The sequence below is a fragment of the Microcebus murinus genome, chromosome 32 (genome assembly GCF_040939455.1).
Source record: "Microcebus murinus isolate Inina chromosome 32, M.murinus_Inina_mat1.0, whole genome shotgun sequence".
Taxonomy (NCBI): Eukaryota; Metazoa; Chordata; class Mammalia; order Primates; family Cheirogaleidae; genus Microcebus; species Microcebus murinus.
This window is the reverse complement of record NC_134135.1, coordinates 5,112,862-5,125,334: the sequence shown is the minus strand read 5'-3', so window position 1 is coordinate 5,125,334 and position 12,473 is coordinate 5,112,862. Positions and strand designations below refer to the sequence as shown.

Genomic DNA, 12,473 nt, shown 5'->3' with positions numbered 1-12,473 from the left:
GGTAGCAAGCTATAAAATTAATACCCAAAAATCACTAGCCTTCATATACATAAATAATAGTTATAATATATAATGGAATAGAAAATCCTATTTACAAAACCAACAAAAAATTATAACTTTTAGGAATAAACTTAAGAAGAAACATTGAAAAGTCTTCAACACTCCAGTAGGAGACCAAGGCAGACTTGGTCAAATGGAAGGCATTCCTTATTCTTGGGTAGGATATCTAAATATTTTAAAGAAATCAGCTCTCCGTAAGTTAATCTAAAAATGTAGTGGGCAAGTTAATATAACAATAATCTTTTTTCGGGAAGCAGACAAGTTGACACTAAAAATTAAATGGAAAATAGCATCCAATATTAGGTATGAAAAGTATAAAGGAAGAGCTAGCTCCATTAAATATTACTTAATAGAACATACTTGAAAGTCTCTATAATTAAAGCAGGGTTACAATTGCATACAGGCAGACAAGATATCTAAATTTTTAAAATGAAACCATCCATGTAAGTATTAGAAAATAGGTGAATTCCTCTATGACCTGGATATAGGGAAAGTCTTTCTAACTATATCTCAAAATCAAAAGGCAATAAAATATTAATAAAGTTAACTACATAAAAGTAAAAACAAAAACATTTTCATGGCCAAAACACAGTAAGAAAGAACAGTTTCTGCTTCTGGTATAGCTGAGAAAATCCAATTGAACCAACTTTCCTGCAAATAATAACCATATTTTCTGGACAAAATATGAAAAATAATTACCTTTAGAGTTCACTAGTGACTGGGCAAAGGCAGGCAGATCCTGGAGGGAGGTTGACACTTGGAAGAAGGGTGAATTTTCCATTTTGTTAAATGACTGATCCTGAGGGCAGGCTGTGGCTGGCACCACACAACGTGACTAAAGCCAAAGTAGATCCCCATAGTCCCACTGGTCAAAAGAACCAAAGGGGGAAGTTCAGGATAACTGCAGAGGCTGCCAAGTAAGATGAAAACTATGAAAACAGAGCTACAGAGGTGGGACCACAAATGTTAGGTATGACTTTTATCCAAGTCTCTGGCTGATGCCTGTACATACATGCAGATGCCAAGCAGCCCATTTAAGCCTAAAATAACTGATTGAGATTTTAGAATATGGAGTTTGTGTTTAGCCAAATCAACTGTCTGCTGGAAGAAAAAATAATCTATGTTCTTATGTTTCTGTTATGAAAACCTAACAGAACCCAGTCTCTATAATGTATGAGGGTATGATTCAAAATTACTACACAGATAAACAGGAAAGTGTAACCCATATTCAACACACATGCACACAAAACAATCAGAGGAGACTAAACCCAAGATAACTCAGATGTTAGAATTAGCAGACAGTGATTTTAAAGCAGACTTTATGTCTGTCATCAAAGGGATAAAGAAAAACAAGTGAAGAGAAATAGTAACTACACAGGAAACCAAATGAAAATTCTAGAACTGAAAAATACAACATTCAAAATAAAAAATTCACTGAATGTGACACAAGAGTCATCAGACTTGAAGGCATCAGTAGAAGTTAACAATCTCAAAGAAAGAGATGGAGAAATCAGACTGGAAGGCATCTATAGTACAATACCAAAAAGCCTAAGACAAATAAATTTTCCCACAGATTAAAAAAATTTGATAAACATTTTTTAAAGAATCATTTAGAGGAACTAGAAAACATCTAGAAACAGACAGAAACTGTAAGAATGTTCATACTTGTGCGATATTGTGATTTTTAAATATATATATATATATATATATATAGCCAAAACACAGCGAGAAAGGACAGTTTCTGCTTCCGGTATATCCACTCCCCGTTTCTGACAGAGCTATGGAAACCCTTGTAATTAAGGGCACTAGGAGAATCTTCTGTTCTACAATTGGTCTCTGACCCCGTTCCTAGCACTGAGATCCTAAGACTTTTGCAATAGCCTAAGTGATACAAGCATCTGACACAGTGCTCCTAAATCCCTTGGAATTTCCTGGGCAATAGGAGCATCTTTTGTTCTAAAGAGGTGACTCTTGGAGGACTCCTTGGATGGCCTCCAGATCAGGGCTGGTCGCCAGGGGAGCCACACATGTGATTAGAGGGTTGGAGCTTTCAGCCCCACACCCCCGCCTCTGAGAGGGGAGAGACTGAAAGTTGAGGTGATCACCAAAGGCCCGTGATTTTATCAATCATAAAACAATCATACCTACATAACGAAGCCTCCATACAACCCCTAAAGGACAGGGTTTAGAGAGCTTCTAGATTACTGAGCATATGGAGGTGCAAGGAGGGTGGTGCATCTAGAAAGAGCATGGACGATCCCCGCCCCTTCCCATACAACTTGCCCTATGCATCTCTTCCACCTGGCTGTTCGTCTGCATGCCTTGTAACATCCTTTATTTAATTTTTTTTTGAGATGGGATCTCACTGTGTTGCCCAGGCTGGAGTACAGTGGCTACTCACAGGCATGATCATAGTGTCATACAGTCTCAAAATCCTGGTCTCCAGAAATCTTCTCACCTCACCCTCTTGAGTACATATTATCCTTTATAACAAACCAGTAAACATCAACGTTTCCTTGAGTTCTGTCCTAGCCACCCGAGGAAATGAAGCAAACCCCAGGAGGGGATGGTGGGGACTCTGATTTATAGCCCATCAATCAGAAGGATAGGGGACAGTCTGTTTTCTGCAATTAGCATTTGAAATGGGTGGCAGTCCTGGAGATCCAACCTTTAACCTGTGGGATCTGACTCTCACTCCAGGTAGATAGCATCAGAATTAACCTCCACAATTCAGCCCACACCTATATAAGAAAAGGGCCAAACTGTCTGGTGAGCCATGTTTTTCAAGATCACTAAAGCGAGACAGTGATGCAAGCTGATAAGGTACCTGGCTGCAAAGAAACTAGACCTACCCTGATCTGTCCTCCTGAACCCAGAACAGACCCCACACTAACCTTACCCTGACTTTTCCCTCATCATAATCTCATTTTAATGCAAAAAAATCATGCCCAGGGGTGGAGATTTAACGTGCTAATATGATGCATGAAGAAGCATGTAACAGAATATACAGGCACAAAGAATATCTCCACCTCTACATGCTTACATGCTTACATGTCAGCCTTTTCCTGTCTACACCTCTTTAGAACTCTCCCTGAACCCCCCTTTGTGGCGTGTCCCTTGTGCTATAGCACAGGCCCCAGCAAAGCCTTGTCTGGGAAAACTTGTTTGGCCTCTTGTCAATTTCCATTGCAGCATAAGGAGCCTAAGAGCCTGTGGTCAGTAACACATCTATAAACGTTTCCTACCTTACTTAATCTTAAACATTTATTTTAAATGTATTCCATCTTTTTGCAGTACTGATTTGTTTCTTATTTTCTATTTTTTCTTGCTTGTGCATAAGAAAGCTAATGATTATCATCTCTTATTTCTCTAGCTATGTTACTATTCATAATTTTTCCACTGATTCTCTTGAATGGTCTAGCTACACAATTATATTATCAGCAAATAGTGACAGAATTGAATCCTTCCTCACACTTAAACTTGACATCCTTGCTTCCCTCCAATGCATTCTGTACACAGCAGGTTGACTAATTCTTAAAACCTGGATTTGATCAGTTTTAGCTGATAAAACCTGGATTTTATCACCTCCTTTTCCTGGGTAAGTTCTCACTGGATTCCCTTTGCATTTAGGATAAAAAAACCAAAATCCCCTGTTTAGTAGATATCAGTTCTTTCTAATTTGATCTTAAGGTCTTTCTCCTGAGAGTGGCTATAAATTCCTGACCAGGAAAGAAGTGAGGTTCCGGTGTGCTGGTCAGGTGACACACAGAGGAGGCAGCCCAACCCAACACATGGAACAGCGGCAGCAGTCATTACTCACGGGTCCAGAGAGAAGGGGGCAGCACACCTTGCAAGGCTGTTGGGAGGGGGAGCTTTCCCAGACACGTCTGTCAACCATCAGGTGGGGAGCAAGAAAAAGAGGGACCGGTGGGGTCCAGGGTGTGACCCAGGCAGGTTTGCTGGCGAGAGTTCTAACTGGTTGAGTTTAAAGCACAAAGGCAGTTCCTTAGGGTCACGCTGTGACTGAGAGCTGGTCACTGGGCACACACCTGTGCAGTCCCTGCAGGGTGTGGGGAACAAGAGGGGCAAGCCAAGTAGGTGGTCTCTAGCTGTGCCACAGGGAGGTGGGGGAGGCAGTCACCAGGAGGCGGTAGTATGCGGCAGGTGCCTGGATGGACAACAGTGGCAAAGTGGGAAAAGGTGAACTGAAAACTGGTCAAGGGTGACTGAGCCCGCCTTCTGGTGTGACAAAGGCCACCCTCTATTCAGAATGGACATGGAGCCAACATAACATTGCAAGAACACACCCACCTTCACAAAGCCCTGCGGCCCCAGCGGCCCCTCCCACTGCTCCCGCCCTCACCCAGGACATGCCAGTCACACGCTTTTGACGGCGTGCATTGCAAGCTCGTTCCTGCTTCAAGGACTCCTAACATTCTCTTCTTTTTGTCTGCAACATTTCCCCCAATCTGCGTAGCAGCAATACTTCCCGTGGTTATTTTGGTCCCAGCCTAACGTTGCCCCCTCGCTGAGGCCACCTAAATCAGGCACCACCAGTCACTTTCTCTGGGAACAAAAATCCTTTAGCCTTCATTCAGGCCTCCTTCTGCAATTATATGAATCTTTGCAGTTCATTTGTGCTTCTCTCCTGGAGCTTAGATTCAGTTCCAGCAGGAGGCACGCTGGTTCTGTTCTCCCCGCCTGCCCGGCACGCAGCACAGCCTGGCCCACACAGCCCGGCAGGAAATGGTTTTGAAATGGTTGTAATCGAATGGAGTTCATCTGTACCTTTCTCACTCATTCCCCTGTTTGGCCGTCAATGACGTTTCTGGAGCTATCACACCGAAGCATGCCTTCATGGGAGACAAGATATATGGCTGAATTTCTGACATAGGCTTTTTATTCTAGTTAAAAATACGCGCACACACACACACACACACACACACAGGGCTTACAACAACCCTAGAGGTGAGTTTAATACCACCATCACCAATAAAAGAGCAAAAATTGTGAATATGAAGCAGATTCTCTGCTTAGTACTTTCTAACGTGCACACGCTACGCCAGGCAACCAAACTACTCACATACAAGAATGAGGTCTCGCAGCAACGCATGCGACGCGGTCTGAATACCGAGAGACTCCACGCGCTACCTGTCTTAGTCTGGGCTGCTTAATGAGTCCGAGCCTTTCAGTGGTGAAGAAAAGCATGTGATGTCACACCCCCATGGTGACCACACCCACGTGGTTCTCCAGTGCCATCCCAATTCTGAAACCCGCCTGTGTGGTTACCGGGGCAGCGCAGGTCCGTGCGCACGCGTGTGCGGGGACAGGGACCGCACGCGGCCAAAGAGCCGGAGCGTTGACCCCGAACCGCAAACATCAGCGTCTCAACTCCTCCAGCCCGGCTCGGCGTCGGGCGGATGGGCAGCGCCCACCCTAAGGGGAAGGAGCAGGTGAGAGCCGGACCGATCCCAGGCCGGCCCCCTCAGCACTGTCCTCCCTGTGGCCACCCTGCCGGCCGTGGGTCCCCGTCACCATCACCCCCGCGCTCTCCCGGCTCGGCTCGGAGCAGCCCGCGTAGGCGGGGCCGTGCGGAGCCGAGGGGACATCTCCGCCCGCCCGGCTCCGCACCCGCCGCGACCGCGCGCACCGGCTCCGTCCCTCGCTGGGGCGGCGACAGTGGCCGGCGTCTGGAGCCGGCAGCTGTAGGTCTGCGATCCCTGGCTGCATCTCCCCCAGCCGCGGTCACCACGTCACCCGCGAGGCCCTGACACCTGCAGAGGGACCGCGGCGCACCTGCAACCGAGCTGCGAACGTCTGTCCCCGGACGAGCGCGGGTCCTGCACGGCGAGGACGCTGTCCCCGGACGGGCCGCGGGTCCTGCACGGCGAGGGCGCGGTCCCAGGACGAGCGCGGGTCCTGCACGGCGAGGACGCGGTCCCGGGACGAGCGCGGGCCCTGCACGGCGAGGACGCGGTCCCAGGACGAGCGCGGGTCCTGCACGGCGAGGGCGCGGTCCCGGGACGAGGACGCGGTCCCAGGACGAGCGCGGGCCCTGCACGGCGAGGACGCGGTCCCGGGACGAGCGCGGGTCCTGCACGGCGAGGACGCGGTCCCGGGACGAGCGCGGGTCCTGCACGGCGAGGACGCGGTCCCGGGACGAGCGCGGGTCCTGCACGGCGAGGACGCGGTCCCGGGACGAGCGCGGGTCCTGCACGGCGAGGGCGCGGTCCCAGGACGAGCGCGGGTCCTGCACGGCGAGGACGCGGTCCCGGGACGAGGACGCGGTCCCAGGACGAGCGCGGGCCCTGCACGGCGAGGACGCGGTCCCGGGACGAGCGCGGGTCCTGCACGGCGAGGACGCGGTCCCGGGACGAGGACGCGGTCCCAGGACGAGCGCGGGTCCTGCACGGCGAGGACGCGGTCCCAGGACGGGCCGCGGGTCCTGCACGGCGAGGACGCGGCCTAACCAGAACAGGGCGGCCGGAGGGAACCCCGCGTCCACGCGGGAGGGGCCGAGGGACGCCCGGCGCGCGGGGCCCGCAGGCTGCAGGCGGGCCTCCTCTGAGTTCCGCCCCGCTTGGGGTCACGGCGGCGACACCTGTCTGCTCACGCTCCGCCTGAGCTCCGGTGTTCGCCGGGAAGGACTCAGCCTCTGCCCGGGGGCCGGACCTGCCCAGACGCCGGAGCGGCTGTGACGCGCTGTGTCGCGCCTCGCAGGGGCCCTGGGAGTCCCTGCCCGCCCGGTGTCCCTCGGGCCACTCCCGTATTCGTCTCTTTCAACCGTCCTGGGGCCGAGGAGCACAAACAACAGAAGTGACTCCGTTTGCCATTTCTGACAGTGCTTCCGCCCTAATCCCCCGAGTCCCTGCTGTGAGTGATGATGCAATTCATATAGTCCACTTCCCCTTCTTTCCTTCTCCCGTCTCATGTTTCTTATGTGCTTTAGGTGTACTTATTTTTTATTTTTTTATTTTTTTATTTTTTTATTTTTTTATTTTTTTTTTTTTTTGAGACAGAGTCTCACTCTGTTGCCCGAGCTAGAGTCCCGTGGCGTCAGCCTAGCTCACAGCAACCTCAAACTCCTGGGCTCAAGCGATCCTCCTGCCTCAGCCTCCCCAGTAGCTGGGACTACAGGTATGCGCCACCATGCCCGGCTAATGTTTTGTTTCTATTTTCAGTTGCTTGACTAATTTTTTTCTATTTTTAGTAGAGTCAGGGTCTCACTCTTACTCAGGCTGGTCTCAAAACCCTGATCTCAAGTGATCCTCCCACCTCGGCCTCCAAGAGTGCTAGGATTATAGGCGAGAGCCACCACACCTGCCCTTAAAGTTTTATCATTAAATATGACATTAGCTGTAAAGTTTTGGTAGCTAACATCTTAAAGAAGATTTAAGCATTTTTTTTAAACTTGATTTTTATAAAAACGTTTTTCTGGGTCTTACTGATTATTAGTATTGATATAGGTTATTAGTGTTGACAAACTATTAGTACTGATTATTAGTATTGGTATTATTGATGATTATGGGATTTTTCCCTTAAACTTTTTAAATGAATAATTATATTAACAATGACTTTTCTTTAACAAAACTTTTAAAGTAAAACACACAAAAGCACAGTGTAACAAATATTCACGAATGGAACATCTATGCAATGCAACCACGACCCAGACACAGAAACAGAATGTCGTGACACTCTGGAAGCCCCATGTGTCCTTCTGTCCCTCCTAAACAACACAGCTGTCATCAAGACATTTGTTGTAATAGCTTGTTTTCTTTACTGCGTTGCCATTTTTATATGCATTCCTAGACAACATAGTGGTGTTTTTACCTCATCTACATTAAGTAATAATTCACACCCAATAATATATACACATTTAATACAAACAACTTGATGATCTTCCACGTAAGTATATAGCTGTGCGGCCACCTAGTATATCAAGATGCAGTGTATTTCCATCACCACAGAAAGGACCCTTTTGCCCCTTTCCGGTTCATATTTCGTCACCAGCGGGAACTACTCTTTTGACATCTTTCACCATATGTTAGCTTTGTCTGATCTTGAACCTCATTAAGTGGTCCTATATCAGTTTCCTACGTGTCTGGTTTCGTTTCCGCAATTAGAATGCTTCTGAGGTTCAGCTGTTGGTTATCAGCACCTCCTTCTTTATTGCTGAGGTGTGTTCCATTTTATGAATGTACTAAACTTGATTTGTTCATTCTTTATTTTTTTTGTGAATGAAATTTTTATTTAGACACTGTATCTAGAAGCAGATACATAAATTCTTCTACAATTAATTTCCAAAAATGTGCAAGAAATTACTATAATTTGTTTACAAACCAAAACACATATTAAAATCAATGGACTTTGGATAATTCATTCTGTGGTGTTCTCAGTACAAATGCTACACACCTGATTTGAAACATACAGAAAAAGTGTAAACTACAGCAATCTGAATTGCAAGTATTAATTTCATGGCACTGAACAATTATGAAATTTCTTTAACCCAACATGTATACTTATTACAAAATTCTATACGAATTTTTCATCATCTCTGGGTATAGAGTTTGGATCACTTTTCAGAAATTGCAACTACACATTTTGCCATGTTATGGTTGATTAATAAAAAGGATGTTTATAAAAACTTTCTTTACAGGATTAAAAAGTATTAAAACAAACCAAATTTGTGATTACTAGCGTACCAATACTTTTAGAATTTTAAAGTTATTTATGGAACTGGCTATTGTTCCTTATTAGCGTATTCAACAAAACTGTCTATTGCTGGTAGTGTGATTTCATTTTCAAATTAAGACTTCACATTGATGAAAAGCAATTAAAATTTAAATGAAATATATTATTTTGAATCATCCACGAAGCAATTGCTCTCATATACAATGTGAAATGTACAAAAATTAAAATTGGCATTTCTGAAAGCACTGTTTACAAAGATATTTAGCACTGGCACAGACATTGCATAAACCTATGTAAGATTTTAGTAATTTTTATCCTGTTTAAATAATACTGGCTCAGAAATTATAATGTAGACTTTAAGTTTTATTTCCTATATATGCCAATAATTTATAGTCTTTTGGCACATGATTTTCTTCAACAGCAAGATGGTTGCCCTGTGTAGCTGGTTTCCTTAAAATCTATTTTTAGTTCTATGATCATTTCCTGTGATACAACATTTTGACTTTCTAAATTCTCAGATTATTGCACCAAGTAGAAAGAGAATGGTTTTGCTTAGAAAGAGAAAGAGTGAGATATTTCAAGTACTTTCTATAGCTTTCTCATTGCTCATAAAACTGCATAATAGTGTCCTAGTAAGCCTAAAAATAGTTTCCAGCCTCCATCATGTTTTGTGATGAAATATTTGATTAAAAAACCAATCCTGATTCACTTATTATGGCAAATGGATGCAGCTTTCCTGATTTTTTTTCTTGCCTTGAGCTCAGATTTTTAGAAGCACATATTTAAAATCACTTACAAGTTGCGTCCCTATAATCTGTAAGTTACTTTTCTATAGGATCCAAAAATTTAACCAAATTGATTCTAGACCAAACTACAGGATGAAGAGTTCTCTTTTATCCCCCTTTCCACTTTTAACGAGACTGTTTTAGTTTCATATAAAGCCAATCTTTCACATTATGTTGTGCTACCTATGCCAAATGGATACCTTTCTACACAAAAGAAGAAAATTTTTCAATATATCTTTCTGCTTGTAAATTTAATTTTTTGGCAGTATACTTTTCTGCTTATAAATTCCGTTTTTTTGGCAAATATTTTAATTTTTATCATTATACTATCAGAATCTAATAATTTTTTTTTTTTTGAGACAGAGTCTCGCTTTGTTGCCCAGGCTAGAGTGAGTGCCATGGCGTCAGCCTAGCTCACAGCAACCTCAAACTCCTGGCTCAAGCAATCCTCCTGCCTCAGCCTCCCGAGTAGCTGGGACTACAGGCATTCGCCACCATGCCCGGCTAATTTTTTGTATATATTAGTTGGCCAATTAATTTCTTTCTATTTATAGTAGAGACGGGGTCTCGCTCTTGCTCAGGCTGGTTTTGAACTCCTGACCTCGAGCAATCGCCCGCCTCGGCCTCCCAGAGAGCGAGGATTACAGGCGTGAGCCACCACGCCCGGCCAGAATCTAATAATTTTAAACTGGGTAAGAATAAGGGCATATTAAAGGATTATATATAATGAATATATAAAAGCACATCAAAAATTGGCTTTCTGAATTAGAACAGTATCAAGACTTGCCCTCCATTAAAAACACAAAATACAATTTTAAAACATTTAGATGAAAATCAGAACAATCTTGACACTAAATGGGTAGATCTTAAACACGTGGCATCAAGAGAAAATGCAGGGAACAGGTTATGTCCTCATAAGACAGGTCAGGGCAGTCCAAAGACCTCTGTGCACCATGGTCTCATGAAGAGGACATGGAAATGCTCCATTTGAACATTTATTATTAATACACAGTGACTCTGTGACAATACCTGCCATCTAATATAGATGCACAGGGACTTTTAACTCACCCTAGATATATTTTAAGTTGTTTAAAAATAAATAGTTTTGCAAAAAAATAGTTTAAATGTCTTGCATTAATTTGATATCAAGCTTACAACTATGTAATAGTTCTTAATCCAAATAGCTTATAGTGAATACTTAAATTATATTATTACAGTATGCTCCATATTCCATCTTATTAGGTGAAAACATCTCAGAAAATGAAAAAGGAGTCTTTGTAACAAGGTACAATTGACATTCCACCAAAATTAAGTACCTTCCCCTTTAAGTTAAAATATCGTAACACCATGATATCATGGCACTGTGCCTTTTCTTGGGAATATCTCAGTTCTGACCCTAAAAACAAATAGAGAAAAAAGTGAGATACAGATATGTCTGAATGACAAAGGAGTAAGTCTGACCTAAGACCTTTACCTTAATGTTTAAAGTGGGTGAGAGATAGGAGAACCTTAAATGACAAAGAAAGAAACATTTCAAATTACATGTTTTATCTGAGATAGAAACATTTTCTTGAAAGTTGTGTAGCTGGAAACATCTTCTGAACAGGGCAATCCCCAAATACTACGTAAGTTGCAGAATTGTGAAATGAATAAACACTACCCATTTCAAAATAACTAAAAACTATTGGGAATAACATCCTTCCCCACAATTAACTCAGATAAAATAGTGATGCCAAATTACTTAAGACTTAGCTAAATTAAAAAAGAAATAAAAAATATACTTGTAAATGGCGGTATATATGATAGGCAATAAGACTTCCATATATCTGATAACGGTTTTTAGTATTTTTCTCATATTGTGAGAAAAACTGCTCCACAATTTACACAGTATTTTAACTAAAGTCATCGAGGGTTGTTTAAAGTGAGGGGAAGGAGTGGTCAAATCCAGTACATTTAACAGTGACTATGTAAAAGAAAAATATAAATCTAACTTGAAAACAATGATTCCTTTCTAGTCAAATAAATTTAAAACTAAACTTCAATGTTGTAAGAGAAATCAGTCCATTTATGAAAATTAGTTGTACAATCAAGTTCACCCAAGGAAATGTTGACTAAGCTAAAGAAATCACAGATAAAACATTTTATCAAAGGAAAGTATAAAGAAGACAAAAAAATGCTATCACAGGAAACTATGATCATCTAATATTTCTTTAATAATAGTTCTAGTTCCATAGGTCTTTATATGTTATGCCAATTTATACCCGAGTTTAATGACAGAAAAGGCAACAATTTCTAAATCGGTGGTATACATTTCTTTACAATTTTAAAATGTAAGGCCATTTATTAAAATAGACAAACCAAAAGATGAAAATGAAGGCAACAGAAAAATTCAACTTTTCACAATCAAAAATATGAGCACAACCTTAGAAATAATTTAGAAAAGAGCATTGTAAAAGATATGTTGCAGATCTGCATTTTATTACCCAAGATTATGTCAATTCATAATTCTAAATAAATCTTTTTAAAGTAGGAATTTTAAAAAATCATTTTTGGTGTAAATTATTTTATCACATAGGTATGTTTATTCAACACTATCTTTTGAAAACGGGCCATTTAGAAAGACATAGCAATTTCAATCTAAGTTTCATTCAACTTTACTTAGGGTTTAATACACATGAAATGTGCTTTTAATGCATGAAAATCACAGTGGATAGCAGCAAAGGATTCGAGGGGTTAAGGAGAATTTGATAATTCACATTGTGATTCTGCACATTGATGAAAGATAATTCACACTTCTAAAACCTCAAGACTTCCCTTTTTTTCTTTTCCTTTTTAAAGAACCAAAATAAACCCAAGACACCTTGCAGACACTTCCCAACCCCAAAACAAATTAATGATTCTTTTACACATAGAACTGAAACAGTTATGGCAGCAAAA

General features: G+C 42.6%; 1 protein-coding gene across 1 annotated transcript; it reads right to left on the bottom strand.

Moving 5' to 3' along the window:
• Positions 1-4,535: 4,535 nt before the first annotated feature.
• LOC142865748 (uncharacterized) lies at positions 4,536-10,572 on the bottom strand. The gene is made up of 5 exons (XM_075998989.1): positions 10,566-10,572; positions 5,857-6,639; positions 5,350-5,496; positions 5,144-5,245; positions 4,536-4,913 (listed from the first exon to the last, which is right to left on the bottom strand). The coding sequence occupies exons 1-4, from the start codon at positions 10,570-10,572 to the stop codon at positions 5,217-5,219; spliced, it is 966 nt and encodes a 321-aa protein (XP_075855104.1). The 3' UTR covers positions 4,536-4,913; positions 5,144-5,216.
• Between the last annotated feature and the right edge of the window lie 1,901 nt (positions 10,573-12,473).